The 16,785-nt window shown below is 40.2% G+C and overlaps 1 protein-coding gene across 4 annotated transcripts; it reads right to left on the reverse strand.

Annotated features, from left to right (window-relative positions):
• Positions 1–738: 738 nt before the first annotated feature.
• On the reverse strand, positions 739–15,789 carry EDA2R (ectodysplasin A2 receptor). 4 transcript variants are annotated; one of them, XM_090264797.1, is made up of 5 exons: positions 15,703–15,789; positions 6,612–6,790; positions 5,987–6,072; positions 3,849–4,010; positions 739–1,121 (listed from the first exon to the last, which is right to left on the reverse strand). In XM_090264797.1, exons 1-5 carry the CDS (start codon positions 15,787–15,789, stop codon positions 745–747), a joined length of 891 nt encoding a protein of 296 aa, XP_090120923.1. In that variant the 3' UTR covers positions 739–744. The 4 variants fall into 4 exon arrangements, with proteins under 4 accessions (XP_090120923.1, XP_090120922.1, XP_090120924.1 ...); XM_090264796.1 differs by having other exon boundaries at positions 739–1,127; XM_090264798.1 differs by lacking the exon at positions 5,987–6,072 and having other exon boundaries at positions 739–1,127; positions 15,703–15,773.
• Positions 15,790–16,785: the final 996 nt, after the last annotated feature.

Genomic DNA, 16,785 nt, shown 5'->3' on the forward strand with positions numbered 1-16,785 from the left:
GGAGCCCCAGAACCTGGGCTAGAGCTTAGTTCTGCTACTGATCCGCTCTGTGACTGACTGAGCAAATTGCTTTCCCTCCCTGTGTCTTGGTTCCTGCTAACAAACTTTGACCTGCTTACCATAAAAAGATGCGATAATACGAGTGCAGCAGATATGAAGGAATGTGCGAATTGTGAGTGGGGGTGGAGGAAGGAAAGAAACACTGACATAGTTTAAACATCTCTAACGTATCAGAGACTATAAAATGCACTTGCACATGCCATTCTCATTCAGCCCTCACAAGAACTTAGGAGGTGAGTAATGCTTTCTACATTTTACAGATTAAGGGCCTGAGGCTCAGAGAGGTAAAGGGATTTACACAAGGTTCACATAGCTGTTAGTGAATGGAGGTAGATTTGAAATATGAGGCTCTCAGATGTCAAGACCTCCATATTTCTCGGTTGTCATGGTGCTTGTATACATGAGGGGAGATCACTGAATAACTAAGTGTTAGATAGTGGGACCCTGAGAGACAGTGCAAAATGCCAGGATAGAGATACTGGTGCCACATCAACCTAGCCAGTTCCTTGATATCTGACTGGCTCAAAAGATTAGCATCACCACTGTTCTAACATCCACCAGTGATCCTAGCTTGCTGTTCCTCTGCTGCTAGCCCTACTGAACAATAGCACTCCACAGAAGGATTCCTTTGGGGTTGCCCCCAGTTTCTGGTCTTCCCCACCTTTCCAGCTCACCTCAGTAGAGTTAAGGGCTGGGGACTTCAAAGGACACACTGGGTTCCAGGCGCTCTCCAGAGCTTTCGGCTGCATTCCCCCCCAAGGTCTCAGCTCCAGTATAGGAGGCAGAGCTGGAAAACTTGTGCAGGTCCAGCTCTGTGCATTCGATGGGAGTGTGGACCCAGTGGAAGTGGCTCTCTGAGGCACAGGAGGGCATGGTAAAAGACTCCTGCGTGGGGAAGCCACGAGTCGAGCTGCGGTCGTCATCCAGGATGGGCTTCAGTGGCTGGGTGTCAAAGATGCTTTCACTCAGTGGGGACTCAGGACTGGTCTCCTGGCCAGCTGGCATGGGGAAGAGAGATTCGTCCTCAGCTGCCTCTTCAGCCTCAAACTGCAGCGAACCTCCTGCAACTTGAAGCAAAAAGCCACTGGGTCACGCAAAGATAGGGGCTCCTTGCAGCAGGGCACCTGGTCCTGAGTACAAGATAGTAAAAGGGCCTGGGAGCTAGCACTCCCCATTTTCATCCTGGGAACCAGAGCACCTAGCACCGGGCTGAGGTGGCACAGTTGAGAAACCCACTTACAATGGGGTTTCATGTTGAGGATCCCTGGTGGTAAAGCAGGGAAAAGAGTCAATTTCTTCAGATAAAGAGTTACCCTCTTTGGGAAGCAAGATTTTGACACCTAACCCCATGATCTTCAACCCTCTGGTGTTATGCCTGTGTGTATGTTATACATCAAAGGCACTTTGCAGGTAATATTAAGATCATGGGACTTAAAACAGGTAGATTACCCTGGATGACCCGAGTGGGCCCAATGTAGTCACATGTGTCCTTAAAAGTAGAAGGGGGCAGATGAATCAGAGAATCAGAAAGGTGAGTCATCAAAAAGACTCAACTCAGCATTGCTAGTTTTGAAAAAGTAATGGGGTCATAAGCCAGAGAATGTGAGTGGCCTTTAGTAACTGAGAATGACCCTCAGCTGACAGTCCACAGACACACGGGACTTCAGCCCTATAAATGCAAGGAACTGAATTCTTCCATCTTTCTGAATGATCAAGGAAATGGATTCTTCTCTGGAGCGCCCAGAAAGGAATACAACCCTCCTTGATTTCAGCCTTCTGAGACTAAACAGAGATTCAGCTGAGCCTACAAAATTTCTTACCTATGAAAATAGCGACATTATAAATGGGTGTCATTTGAAGCCATTGAATTTGTGGTAATTTATGCTTAAGTGAGGTAACAAACTAAGAACCTATATATGATTTCTTAACCTGCACATGGTGGTTGTGGTTTTATTTTTTTTATTAGAATGCATCAGAGCTTAAAACTATTTCAAACAAAAATCAGATTTTTGGCTTCTCTTGAAAATCCAGGAGATCTTTAAATATGAAATATCCCCACATGGTGACAAACAACTGGAGCTGAGTAGTAAATTCCCTGTAGACAGGAGATGAATTCTTTAGTTTGCCACAGTCCCTACTACTCTCTATCGCACCTAATATTGGATCTAATTCACACACTAATTTCACCTACATAACCACAGTATGTATTCAAATCAGTGACTCCTGATAAATGCTTTCCCCAGTGGAAAACATGTCTAACCCTCTTTCTCCTATGGAGACCATGAGGGAGCTGCCTGCCCTCATATTCGCACAGAAGGGTACTACTGTACATTATTATGTTGAGGACTGAGAAAAAGCATAGCAAAGTTACCTAGTTCTTTTTCTCTGAGTGAGTGAGGCAGCTCTCAGATGGTGCCTCATCTTTCTGGGCCCTGTGGCCCAAATGCTTCATTATCCATATTGCATACTGATGCCCAAGGACTGGGCAACAGCTCCTATCTGAGAAATGGACCTCCAAAGTCAAATACTGGATGATCTACCCTGAACTACAATTTCCAAAGACTAGAGGAGAGATAGAGTTTGATAAGGGTCATAAAGGGGCAATACTGTTCCCCTTGTGTCAGTGAAGCCCATGAAGTGCTAGATTAATCGCCAGTTAAGCCAGAGGAACAGCTAAACATATCTGTTAGGCTTTCTGAAGACAATCTGGCAGTCCCTAGAGCCAAACTGACCGAGGTAGGTCCATATAAGGGGATCTTCTCATACAAATAGAGACAGGTAAAAGTTGTATTGCTTTGGGCCCTGTATCCAGTGGGCTTAGGAGGGGTCTTAAGCACCCCAGCATCCTGTAAACTTTACCCTCACCTTTCCTTACTAAATCAATACCGCTCACTAGCCTGTGTTCCTCTTTGGTTTCTCTACATAGCTTTCAGTTCCCCTGATGATACTTAAGTTGTACTGAGCCTCAATAGCCTTGGCTGGAGTTTTAATACCCTGTCTGGTCCTAGTCAGCCACCATTCCACCTCCACCTTTGCCCTGACCTGGACATTCTGTCCCCCATTTTTGTCATGGCTGGAGTTATGCTGAAAACAGATCATAATGTTACTCCTGATTTAAATATAACCTTCCATCTGGAATTTCACATTGCTCTGTCCTGTTGGCTGCCAGACCTTTCTGGTTATCATTATTGTGTAGGGAAAAACGTTTAGGTTTGACAACTCCTCTGGACATTGGGCTCTGTTACCCACGTTTGGGTTTACTATACTAATAATTTACGCAAGACTTCACCCACTTTTATTAGTCATATCCCAAATCCAGCCAGCCTCCCTTCATTTTTGACATGTTTCCAAATCTATACCTATTAGTGCAAATGAAAATTTGTTAAAGAACAAAACCAACTACTCTAACTCCATGTGTCATTTTAAAGATGAGGGAGAAAGAGGCCAAAAGAAGTTAAGATGACTTGTCTGAAGTTGCAGTTATTTAGAAGTAGATTGAGAACCTAAGCCTGCAGGTTTTATTTCCAAGGGTTTTCCCATGATGTTGTGTTCCTTTACGAACCCCTATATCTTAATGAAGCAGGTCCCGTGAATGGCCGGGGTCAACCTCAGGCATCTCCAAAGTCCCATGCTTTCTTCTGCCCCCCCCCCATAGTCCACCCTTGGGGTTTTCCAGCACTGTATGGAAGGCCTATTAGCTCTCAGCCCCCCCACCCCCCGAATCCTTCTTTTCTGCTCATCGTAGTCTTGTTCTTGATTAATGTAACACATGAAGCAGGTACACTTACCATGCCGGCAATGCCTGTTGAAGAACTTCTTGCAGTAAAGGAAGAAGAGCCCCAGCAAGGTCAGGGTAAACACCACGAGCAGACTGCTCACCAGTACAAGTCTGGTGTCCTGAGAAGGCACTGTGGGTACGTCTGCCTTCACTAAGCTCAACTGGAAGGCGCCTGTCAGACAAGAAATGAGAGGAGGGTCAACAGTCACCCTGCCACTGGTCCTGAACTTCCTCAGACCATCACTCGCTCCTTAGGGCCTTCTCCAATTAGGGCTGCTAAGCCGGTTTTACTTCTCTGTAGATCAGGCAAAAGTATAAAGAATAAAGCAGAGAAACTGCCATAAACTTCTAGTATGGTATAAATTACTACAATTATTTGAAGGTGCACATATTCTGTGGTCTTTCCATGTCACTACTAGTTATATAACCTAGAAAAATAGAAACAAACTAACATGTTCATCCATTGGGCACAGGATAAAAAAATCATAATACAGTCCTATGATATAATATTACTATATAGCACTTAAAATAAAAGACGTATATGGATTAATTTAAATAATCTAGACGGGGAAACAAGCTGGAAAAAGAGTAGGTAGCTTGATATCATTTATATAAAACATTATAAAATATAAATAACAGCATAGATTGCCTATAAATAATATACATATGTCACAAAATAATCCAAATATTACAACATGGGTAGAGAGATGGCAGAGTCATAGTGCTCACCAATTATTCATGTGCTTCTCTGCATTTCCCATACACTTTTATAGTAAGGCCATCAGAGTACCTCTGGCCAATGGACTGTAAGTAGAAATAATGTGTGTCACTTGCAGATCTTAGTAGTTAAAAGCCAGTATGCCTTCTCTATCTCTTTTCATGTCTCATTAACCTGGAAGTCACACGATCTAGATGGTACAGTCATAAGATGGAGGAAGACCTTTGTATAGTGAAAAACAAGCTTATTGTATTAAGTTGCTGCGATATTGGGGTTTGTTCCTGTAGCATAGCCTATCATCAAGATACATACAATTTCATGATAGTGGTTGCCTCTGAGGAGGTAGAAAGAGAAGAGAACTCAGGATGAAAAAGGGAATTCCATTAAACCTATGGAATCTTCATTTGTTTGTTTGTTTATTTATTTTAGTTTTCTAGTTTTTTTAAAATTATTTTATTTGTTATTGTATTTTTTCCATTACCATTTAGCCTCCTTATACACACCCCCCCATCACCACACTGTGGTCCATGTCCATGAGTCCTCTTTCCTTTTTGCTCAATCCCTCCACTCCCTAACCTCCCTCACCCTTAGTTGTCATCCTGCTCTCCATCTGTGAGTCTGTCCCCATGTTCCTTATTAGTTCAGTTTGTTAGATTCCACATATGAGTGAAATCATATGGTGTTTGTCTTTCTCTGACTGGCTTATTTCACCTAGCATAATGTTCTCCAGAATCTTCGTTCTTTTAAAAAAAATCTGAAGAAAATACACAAAGTGTTAAATTTATAAATTATGGATATTTGTTATTGAGCATTTTTATTTTATATTTTCTGCATTTAAATATTTCCATATATTTGAAATATTTTAAGATTTAAAAAGATATCAATAATTTGAAAAGGACACAAGTAGATATATAGATGGTAGATAGATAAAAAATGATAGGCAGATGGACAGATAAATGAATAGTGATATAGGTATAGACTAGATCCTAGTACTTCATTCAACCATTACTAGTCCTAAGCACGAGGGACTCCTATAAACCTCATATCATTGTCATCACCATCATCATCATCATAATCATCACATTATCATCCATAAGTATACATATGTTATAATTTATAAGCTACTTCTAAATTTATTATTTCATTATACCTAGACAGTCATCCCGTAAGGTACGAAAAACAATGTTTGTCATGACTCATATTTTCTTCAGATGAAGAAAATGAGAGTCAATAAATTTCAATGATTTGTAGAGGGTTACACAGATAATACTGTACATTGCGAAACCAGGATTCAAATCTAACCAATTAATTCCCTTGCTAATCTACCCTGCAGGAAAGAGTATGAGTGGGTAGTAGAAGTCTTTACTACCCTGCCTTACTGCCACTCAGTGGGTTGGGGAATTAAAAAAAGAAGAGAACTGGATACAAACATTGAACCTCAGAAGTGGGGGTCTGTTTCGTGCACGGGATGCACTCCTGGTCCTGCAGGCCTCCAATGCGTGTCTTTTGGTAGAACCTGTGATCAGAGCAATAAGCAATTGCAAGGTGATCAAACAATCAATGCCCTGGGTTTGATCCTTCCTGGGACCATAGGCAGCTTTTAGGAGTCTTGCCCTCGTGGAAGCCAACACCCACCACCATCCCTCATGACTTCTCTGTCTCTATGTCTGATTCCGACTCAGAGTCCCAGATACTAAATCTATTCCCCGTTCACCGCACGCTATAACCAAAAGGGAAACTAGTATCACAAAAGGGGATCTCTGCTTTGATACCAGCTCCTTCCCAATCTCTTTTATGTTTAGAGTGACATATATCTTGACTCGGGCCTGGGCTAAGCATGCCAGCATGGTAATAAAGCTGTTAAATATTCATCTGTGGCTGACCATGTGCTAGTCACTTTATAGGAGGATCTTGACAGGACACTGCTTCTCCCGAGTGGGAGCATAAAGTCATCATGATATGGACAGTTAGAACTAGGTAGGCTCTGAGAGATAAGAGAGACTTCCAAGGGCTGGAGAAGGCCTGGAACAGCTTGGTTTCATACAGCAGGCTCACCTGGGCAGACAGTCCCCACAGACAGCATTAGAAGTAGCTGTGCAGTTGGCCTTCTGGACACGATTGATGACAGCACAAGTGATGCAAATGTGACATCTATGATGGCCCCAGCTGCTTTTGTATCTGCGGGGAGGGCAGGCTGTGCAGTATGCATCTCCCCCCTCTCCATAACCACAATCCTGCAGAGAAATGGCAGTCACTAACATTGCAGTATAAGAACTTGGGTAGAAGATCAGCTTTGGGACAAGTGGGCATTTTACAGAGTTTACAAATTGCAAGTTGCAACCCATTACTAAGTCAGGAAATCAATTTACTGCATTGAAATAAGACAAAATAAAGTAATGATATCAAATACCAAAGTACATAGCATGTACTAAAGCTATCATAGGTACTTATATCAGTCAGCACAGGTTAAGTTACGCTATGGCAATAAGGAAACTCCAAATCTTAGTGTCTAATAAAAACCAAAGGTTTGTTTCTCACTCACACTATTTGCCTACTAGAGGTTTGCTGGGGGCTCTGCTTTACATTATCCTCATTGGGTTACCCAGGATGACAGAGGCTTCATGTTTGTGTTGCCATGATTGGAACATCGAGAAAGAGAACATTGTGAACTGTGTACTGGCTCCTCCCATTTCACTTTGCTCACCTGTCCTCAACCACACATATCACCTGATCATTACTAACTATGAAAGTAAAAGAAGGTGAAATTCTATAATGTTCTAGATAGTGGGCAGCTGCAGAGGTGTGACATATAGTTGTACTTACTACCTATCTCAGTGTTGCTTTGTAAAACTTTTACAGATAAAACATCTGTAAGTTATGTATTGTAATGAAAAATTTATTTCTTGCTCTTGGTAATGGTCAAAAATGTTTGAGTGTCAATGGTATAGAGGAGAGATGAGTTATCCAGCTGCTCTTGGCTCAGGTCTAGTGTTGACTCAGTGTGACTCTGGAGAGCCCCTCTCAATTTTTGGGAATCAGAGGAGATTGAAAATAGATGGTCCATAAATATTCTTCCAGCTATGGCATTTTTACCTAAGAACAAGGCTCCAGCTTGGTATGTCATAGCTCTTTCTCAAAGACACTACTCTAGTTATCAATGGATATCAGCTATTTGATAGTTCTGGCAGAAACTGGGTGGTTATTGACCACACTCATTTTCCTTTCCTCCTGGGAATGTCATAGCCAACATTCCCTGACCCCACTGCAGTTAGGTGGGGCCATGTGCCTAATTTCTAGCCAATGGATTAAAATGATGTATGCCTCTTCCCAGGCCTGCCACCCCAAATACTTGTTTTCTGCTTTATGTTTATTTTATTATTAAAATATCCTTAATTTTCTTTATATTTTGATTTTCTGGCATATAGGGACACCCAGAAAGATGTTGAAATTCATATATTAAAAATAACAGAGGATGCCAGGACAAAGGAAGGGGCAGCAGTTCCAAGCTTTTGTTCCCTCACAGAAACATGGCAAACAGAAACCGTCAGAGTCAATGTTCTCATAACTCTTGAAAACAGTCAAAGGTTTATGCAACTGATTTTTGGATATTTATTTTGTATCTTGCTACTTTACAGAATTCATTAATCAGTTAGTTCTAACAGTTTTTTGGTGGAATCTTTTGGGTTCACCATATATAGTATAATGTCATCTGCAAATAATGACAGTTTTTCATCTTTTCAATATGTATGCCTTTTATTTCTTCTTGTCTGATTGCTATGGGTAGGATTTCTGGTACTATGTTGAGTAAGAGTGGTGAAAGCAGACATCCCTGTCTTGTTCCTGATCTTAAAGGAAACACTTGCAGTTTTTGTCCATTGAGTATGATCTTGACTGTGGCTTTGTCATATATGGCCTTTATTAAGTTGAAATATGTTTCCTCTCTTCTAATTTTGCTGAGAGCTTTTATCATAAATGGGTGCTGGATTTAATCAAGTGCTTTGTAAAAATATGATCATGTGAATTTTATTCTTCCCTTTGTTTTTGTGGTGTATCCTGTTTATTGATTTGTGGATATCGTACCAAACTTACATTCCCAGAATAAATCCCACTTGATCATAGTGTATGGTCTTTTATGTATTGCTGGATCCAGTTTGCTAATACTTTGTTGAGGATTTCTGCATCTGTGTTCATCAGGGACATTGGCCTATAATTTTATTTCTTTGTAGTGTCTTTACCAGGTTTTGGAATTAGAATGATGATGCTGGCCTCATAAAAAGAGCTTTAAAGTTTTCCTTCCTCTTGATTTTGTTCTGAATAATTTGGAGAGGATAGATGTTAGTTCTTTGAATGTTTAGTAAAATTCTCCCGTGAAGCCATGCAGTCCAGGGCTTTGGTTTGGTGGGAGTATTTTAATTACTGCTTCAATTTCATTAGTTTAGTTATAGGTCTATTCTAGTTTTTTTTTTTAAGGTTTAATTTATTTATTTTTAGAGAGAGAGGAGGGGAGGAAGACAGAGAGGGTGAGAAATATTGATGTGCAAGGGAAACATTGATTGGTTCCCTCTTGCACACCGCCAACCAGGGACCTGGCCTGCAACCCAGGCATGTGTCCTGACTGGAAATCAAAATAATGACCCACTGGTTTGCAGGAAAACCCACTGAGCCACACCAGTGAGAGCACAGAAACTTAATTTTTCTAGTCCCATTATAGTTCTGGAAGTCCTGGCCACAGCAATCAGACAAGAAGAAATAAAAGGCTTCAAAATCGGAAAGGAGGAAGTAAAGCTGCCATTAATCACAGATACCATGATATTGTACATAGAAAACCCTAAGAATTCGACCAAAAAAACTAGTGGACTTAATAAGCAATTTTGGCAAAGTAGCAGGATACAAAATTAATACCCAGAAATTGATGGCATTTTTATACACCAATAATGAACTATCAGAAAGAGAAACTAAGAAAACAATTCCAGCCCTGACTGGTGTGGCTCAGTGAACTGAGTGCCAGCCTGGGAACCAAAGGGTCGCTGGTTCGATTCCCAGTCAGGGCACATGCCTGGGTTGCGGGCCGGGTCCCCGGTTGGGGGTGCATGACAGGCAACCACACATTGATGTTTCTCTCTCTGTCTTTCTGCCTCCCTTCCCCTCTCTCTAAAAGTAAATAAATAAAATCTTAAATAAAAAGAAAACAATTTCATTTATTATTGCAACAACACAACAAAAATAAGGTACCTAGGAATAAATGTAACTAAAGAGGCAAAAGATCTGTGCTCTGAAAACTGAAGAAGGAAATGAAGGAAGATACAAGTAAGTGGAAGTATGTACCATGTGCATGGATTGGAAGAATTAAAATCATTAAAATGGCTAATCTACCCAAAGCAATCTATACAGTCCATGCAATCCTATTAAAATACCAATGGCATACTTCAGAGAACTTGAACAAACACTCTGAAAATGTATATGGAAACAAAAAAGACTAAATAGCCTCAGCACTCTTACAAAAGAAGACCAAAGCTGGAGGTATCACAACTCCTGTTATCAAACTATACTATGATGCCTGTCCAGAAAAAAAGTCCAGCCGTTGTTAATATAATGAGAACGGTTTACATGACATTGATGTAACCAGGCAGCCAAGGAGAGTGGACTGGACTGGAATGCGCATGTGTGAACAATGACAACTTCACTGTCCTCGTCAGTGGAGGTGGTAGATGCCATTGAGTGAGCGTGTGTACTATGTGGCCATCACATTAAAAAATGGCTGAGCAAGTAGAGCAACAAAATCTGCATGAAATTTTGCATTAAGCTTGAACATTCCTCTGCAGAACCTATTAGGATGATTCAGAAGGCCACAGCTATGGGCAACTGGTGATTGGCAGCTTTATCACGACAATGAACCAGATCATACCTCATGTCTCTGTCCCCCTACAGCCCAGATTTGGCACCCTATGACTTCTGGTTTTTTGCAAAACTAAAATCACTGTTGATGAGATTCAGGAAAATACGACAGGTCAGCTGATGGTGACTGGGAGGACTGTGTAAGGTCACAAGGTGCCTACTTTGAAGAGGACTGAGGCGTCATTGTCCTATGTACAATGTTTCTTGTATCTTCTTAAATAAATATGTCTGTTTTTCATATTGTGTGGCTGGATACCTTCTGGACAGACCTCATGTAAAGCCACTGTAATAAAAAAAGAAGCCTGGTACTGGCACAAGAATTGACATACAGATCAATGGAATAGAAAAGAGAGCCCAGGAATAAACACATTCTTGTATGAGCAATTGATATTTGACAAAGGTGCCAAGAGCATACAATGGAGCAAAGACTGTCTCTTCAATAAATGGTATTGGGAAAACTAGACTGGTACATGCAAAGAAATGAAACTAGACAACCAACTTACATCATACACAAAAATAAACTCAAAATGGATACGAAACTTAAATGTAAGTCACAAAACAATAAAATTCCTAGAAGAAAACATAGGGAGTAAAATCTCAGGTATTCAACGTAGAAATATTTTTGCTGGAGTATCTCCTCAGGCACTGGAAACAAAGCAGAAAATAAACAAATGGCAGCATTTTTATACTCCAAAAATGAACTATCAAAAAAAGCAAAATAAGAAAACTATCCTATTTACAATTGCATCAAAAATATAAGTCCCTGGCTGGTGTGGCTCAGTTGGTTGTAGCATCGTCTCATAACCAAAGGTCGTGGGTTCCATTCCCGGCCAGAGCACATACCTACATTGTGGGTTTGGTCCCAGACCAGGCACATAAGATTCCTGGTCCAGGTGTGTATGAGAAGGCAGCCAATCAATGCTTCTCTCTCATATTGGCTTTTCTTTCTCTCCCTTCCTCTCTAAGAAAAATAAAATAAAATAAAATAAAATAAAATAAAATGTCCTTTGGTGAGGATAAATAAAATAAAATGCCTGGAAATAAATTTAACCAGAGATGTAAAAAAATGTGTGCTTGACCCCTGGTTGACATGGCTCAGTGGACTGAGCACTGATCTGTGAACCAAAAGGTCACTGGTTCGATTCCTGGATAGGGCACGTACCTGGGTGGTGGGCCAGGTCCCTAATTGGGGCCTACAATAGGCAACCCATCAATGTTTCTCCCTTTCTCTTTTTTCTTCCCTTTCCGTCTCTCTGAAAATAAATAAATAAAATCTTAAAAAAAATCTGTACTTGAAAAATTATAAGACAGTGAAGAAAGAAATTGAAGAAGATACCAGTAAATGGAAATATATACTGTGCTCATGGGTAGGAAAAATTAACATCTTTAAAATGTCCAAACCAAAATTTAAAAAAAAAAAGGGTAAAGGAGGGTAAATAAAAAAAAATAAAAAAAAATAAAATGTCCAAAGTATCCAAGGCAAGCTATAGATTCAGTGTAATTCCTATCAAAATACAAATGGCATATATTGCAGAACTAGAACAAATAATCCAAAAAATTGTAGGGAACCACAGAGGACCTCTAAGAGACACAGGAATTTTGAGAAATAGCTATGTTGGAGGTATCATGCATCATTTTTTCTCCTCCCTTCCTTTCTCTAATTATGTCAAACTACACTACAGGTCTATAACAATCAAAACAGCATGGCACTAGCATAAAAACAGAGACAGAATTCAATGGAACAGGATATATACAGCCCTGAAATAAACCCTCACCTATATAGTCAATTAGCATTTGATAAAGCAGGCAAGGACATACAATGGGGTAAATATAGTATATTCAATAATTGGTGTTGGCAAAATAGGACAGATACATGCAAAAATAAGAATCCAGATCACTTTTATACACCATATAAGAGAAAAAACTCAAAATGAATTAAAGACTTAAGTGAAAGACTTGAAACCATAAAGCTACTAGAAAACATAAGCAGTAAAATACTGAACATTTCTCATAGTAATATTATTCTGGTATATCTCCTCAGCAAGGAAAAAAAGGAGAAACTAAACAAATTGCACTACATCAAACTAAAGAGATTTTGCGTGGTAAATGAAACCATCAACAAAATGAAAAGGCAACCCACTATATGGGAGAACATATTCACCAATGACACATCCGAAAAAGGTTTAATATCCAAAAATTTTAAAGAACTTCTACAACTCAACAACAAGAACAACAGAAACAAACAATCCAATTAAAAAAATGAGCAAAATACCTGAATAGACACTTCTCCAAAGAGGACGTACAGAAGGCCCATAGACATATGAAAAGATGCTCAATGTCACTAGCCATCAGAGGGATGCAAATAAAAACCACAATGAGTTACCACCGCACACCAGTCAGAATGGCCATCATCAGTAGTCAAAAACAACAAGTGCTGGCAAGGATGTGGGGAAACGGGAACCCTACTGCACTGCCGGTGGGAATGCAGACCGGTGCAGCCACTGTGGAAAGCGGTATGGAGTTACCTCAAAAAATTAACAATGGAACTGCCTCGTGAGCCAGTGATTACACTTCTGGGTATATACCCGAAGGAGCCCCAAATGCTAATTTGAAAGAATATATGCCACCTCATGTTCATTGCAGCTTTATTTCCAATAGCTAATATATGGAAGCAACTTAAGTTCCCATCCATAGACAAATGGATAAAAAAGCTGTGATACATACATGCAATGGCATATTAGCCACGAAAAAGAATGAAATGTTACCATTTGCGATAGCACGAATGGATGTAGAAGGTAGTATGGTATATGAAATAACTCAGTAAGTGAAAAAACAAATACCATATGATTTCATTTATATATGTAGAATTTAAAGAACTATATAAACAAACAGAGTAAGACTCATAGATGCAGAGAGCAGACTAATGGTTGCCAGAGGAGGGGAGATTAGGAGATTTAGGTGAAAAAAGTGAAGGGATTGAAAAGCACAGATTGGTTGTTACAGAATAGTCAAAGGAATGTAAAGTACAATATAGGAAATATAGTCAATAATATTATAATAACTATGTATACTGCCAGGTGGGTACCACACTTATTGGGGGATCACTTTGTAAATTATATAATTATCTGACCAATATGCTGTACACCCAAAAGTAATATGAAATAATATTGAATGTCAACTGTAATTGAAAAAATAGAAATACATTAAAAATATAAAGTTAAAGAACAAAGAAAAAGAGATTTCATCAGATCTATCCAAATGTCTAGCATGACCTAACCTGTGATGATCCTTCCTTGATCCTGGGATCCCTTTTCAATCATGTAGGCATCCCACTGTGGTACAGAATGTTATGTGTAAAGAGGTAAAATTAGAGTTAGTGCTTGTATCTGTTGACATCCATAAGCTTCAGTCTCTTCATTTGTGAAACAGGTTGGTAGAAAGAGGTGGGCTAAATAATAGTTATATTTTCTGTCAACCATAGGATTATGTCACTCTCCTACCCCAACCCTTTCAAAGCATTCCTTGAGCATTTAGAAAAAAATTAAAAATTCTAATCATAGACTTTAACACTATACATGGTTTAGCCCACACCTCCCTCTGTGATCTCATTGTGTACCTCACTCCTTCTCACCCCCTCTCACTCATCAGCTGCACTAATCTTCTGCCTCTTCCATTAACATGCCAACAGTCCCCACCTTGGGACTCTGCATTAGCTGTATCCTTTCCCTAGAAGGTACCTCCTTAGAGAGGCCTTCTGCTTCTGTACCTCAAGTAGCCATCAGGTCACTCTGTAGCAGATCACCCTAATTTAATTCTCATCATACCTCCATATCTAAGTCCTTCATTATCTTTATATGTATCCCACTCTGTGTTTGTTTCACTAAGGAAGGAGTAAAGCCCATTAGGGCAAAGACTTGAATCTGTTTTATCATATGTTCTGTGCCTACAACCATGTGTGTCACTTCGACTGTGTTCAGTAAGTGATGGCTGAATTTTGAACAACTGCAGAAAATAAGATGTGAGTGTGAAAGACATCAGTATGTGATGACCAGATAGAAAGGGGATGGGGGAGGTAGAAGAGGGTAAAGGGGGATAAATGATGACAAAAAGAGACTAGACTTTGGGTGGTAAACACACAATACAGTATACAGGGTGGGACAAAAACAGGTCTACAGTTGTATGTAAAACACAGAATTTATTTTTATATTGTTATTTATTAATTATTGAGTCATTTTCCATATGAACAACTGTAAACCTACTTTGTACCCACCCTGTACAGATGATCTCTTAAAAAATTGTACACTTGATATCTATATAATTTTATAAACCAATGTAACCCCAATAAATTCAACAAAAATATATAAAAAGATGTGAGTGTGAAGAAAACATCTGTTGGCTGTCTCCTTCCAGACTTCTTTTGGCCCAACTGCAGCCTAAATTTAATATCACCCCCAGGTTCTGGGACCAACAGAGACCTAAGGCAGAAAAGAAAGAAAGAAAAAAAAAAAAAAGCAGCACCATCTTCGGAGCCAGGGCTGAGCAAAAGATGCCCACCCTGCTGGTTGTTTTGTTCTGACCCTTTCTACCAGTTTAGATCCTAGACCATCCCTAGTTCCCCATCCTTAATCCTCCTTTGAAAAACTTTCTCAGCCCTCTTAGTTTTCTCTTTCCCATTCCCAAGACCTGATATCTGCCTCCTGAACCTCAAGTGGGTGGGCCCTGCTTTATGCCATATTTTCCTAATGCCAAACAATCTTCCTAGGCCTCTGCAAGCCACATCTCCTTTTGAGGTATCCCATTATCTCATGGAACCCTCCTTTGACCCTCATCTTGCCACGATGACTTCTTTTTTTAAAAAATTATTTATTGTTTGTTTGTTTGTTTATTTATTTATTTTTAGAGAGAAGGGAAAGGAGAAAGAGAGGGAGAGAAACATCACTGTGTGCTTGCCTCTCACTCGTGCCCCCAACTGGGGACCTGACATGCAACCTAGTCATGTGCCCTGACTGGGAATTGAACCAGCGACACTTGGTTCGCAGTCCGATGCTCAATCCACTGATCCACACCAGCCAGGGTGCCATGATGACTTCTTGTTGGAGCTGTGGCTGCTATTGTCATAATCCTTGGATTTCATATTTTGCCCATTGAATTGTATTAACCACAGGTGGGGCTCCCCTAATCTTGGACCTTCTCAATTGCCAGATGGTTCCTAAGATGTAACAGAAAAAATATTCTGGCCACAGGGACTTACCTTGGAAAGCTCTTGTCCAGGCCCACATGGTTGGCAAGTGACACACCGTCCCCATGGGTCCCAGTACTCATTTTCTTGGCAATCCATGATGGGAGGACTGGGTACAGAACACAAAAAACTAGGGAGTTAGTGGAAAGAGACTGCAAGAGAAGTAGTAGTTCCCATGTTACCTGATTTCTGTGTCCTCTTAATCTTGTCTGTCTTTGAGGTAGAAAAGTTGGGGAAGACAACGTAAAACAGCCAATGCTCATATAGTCCTGACCATGTGCGAGCAACTCTTAAATGCTTCACGTGTAATAATTAGTAAAAACCTTAAAACAATCATAGCAGGGATGATTATTAACCCCAATTTGAATATGAGGAAACTGAAGCACAGAGGCCAAGGAATTGGCCAAAGTTCACATAGTTGGTGGCTAGATCACTTGCTTAACTGGGAAGAGAATGATAAAACAAGAAGCTGACTTCTATCTGGGGGGCTCCTATCTCACATGTCACTAGCCCTTAACAGTTCAGAAAGCACTTTTGTATTCAACATTATTTGTTCCACGCAACACCCATGTGAGGTAAGGAATATAGGGATTATCATCTTTCATTTGTGGCTGAGAAACCTGAAGCATGGTTCTTTAATCAAAATTGTCTGAAGTGCCTTTGAGGACAGCTAACTGCTATTGCTTCTGTCCTAAGTAGAATAGAAGGACAAAAAGACCCAGCATGAATAAATGTCCTGGTACACTAAGGTGTGGAGAAGGGGAAACACTACTCAGATAAGTTCTTGGAATATAGATGGCTTAGGGCAGTAGCACTAGTGTTCGTTTGACAGTTGGGAGATAAGGGTCCTAATCTTGGTGTGATCGATCATCCAGGTTTGCTCAAGAATAAAAGGCTTCCTCAGGACATGGGACTTTCAGTGCTAAAAGTGGGACAGTGTCTGGCAATCTGGGATGGTTGGTCAACTTACCTAGCTCTTCTTTCGAGCTATAACCTTGCATGAGCTACTTAATCTTTTTTGGCTTCAATTAATCTGAAAAAAGGGAACAGTGTTTCTCACCTAACTTATATAGCTCTTGGGAGAATTAAATGACC

The sequence above is a fragment of the Furipterus horrens genome, unplaced genomic scaffold (assembly GCF_987537825.1).
Source record: "Furipterus horrens unplaced genomic scaffold, mFurHor1.1.pri manual_scaffold_17, whole genome shotgun sequence".
Lineage (NCBI taxonomy): Eukaryota > Metazoa > Chordata > Mammalia > Chiroptera > Furipteridae > Furipterus > Furipterus horrens.

Excerpts from the sequence above, each read along its gene's own strand:
- EDA2R (XM_090264796.1), bottom strand. The coding sequence starts at position 15,789 with ATGGATTGCCAAGAAAATGAGTACTGGGACCCATGGGGACGGTGTGTC. Across the intron at positions 6,791-15,702 it reads CTGGACAAGAGCTTTCCAAG|GATTGTGGTTATGGAGAGGG; the intron begins GTAAGTCCCTGT and ends ATTTCTCTGCAG. Across the intron at positions 1,128-3,848 it reads CAACAGGCATTGCCGGCATG|TTGCAGGAGGTTCGCTGCAG; the intron begins GTAAGTGTACCT and ends TTTTGCTTCAAG.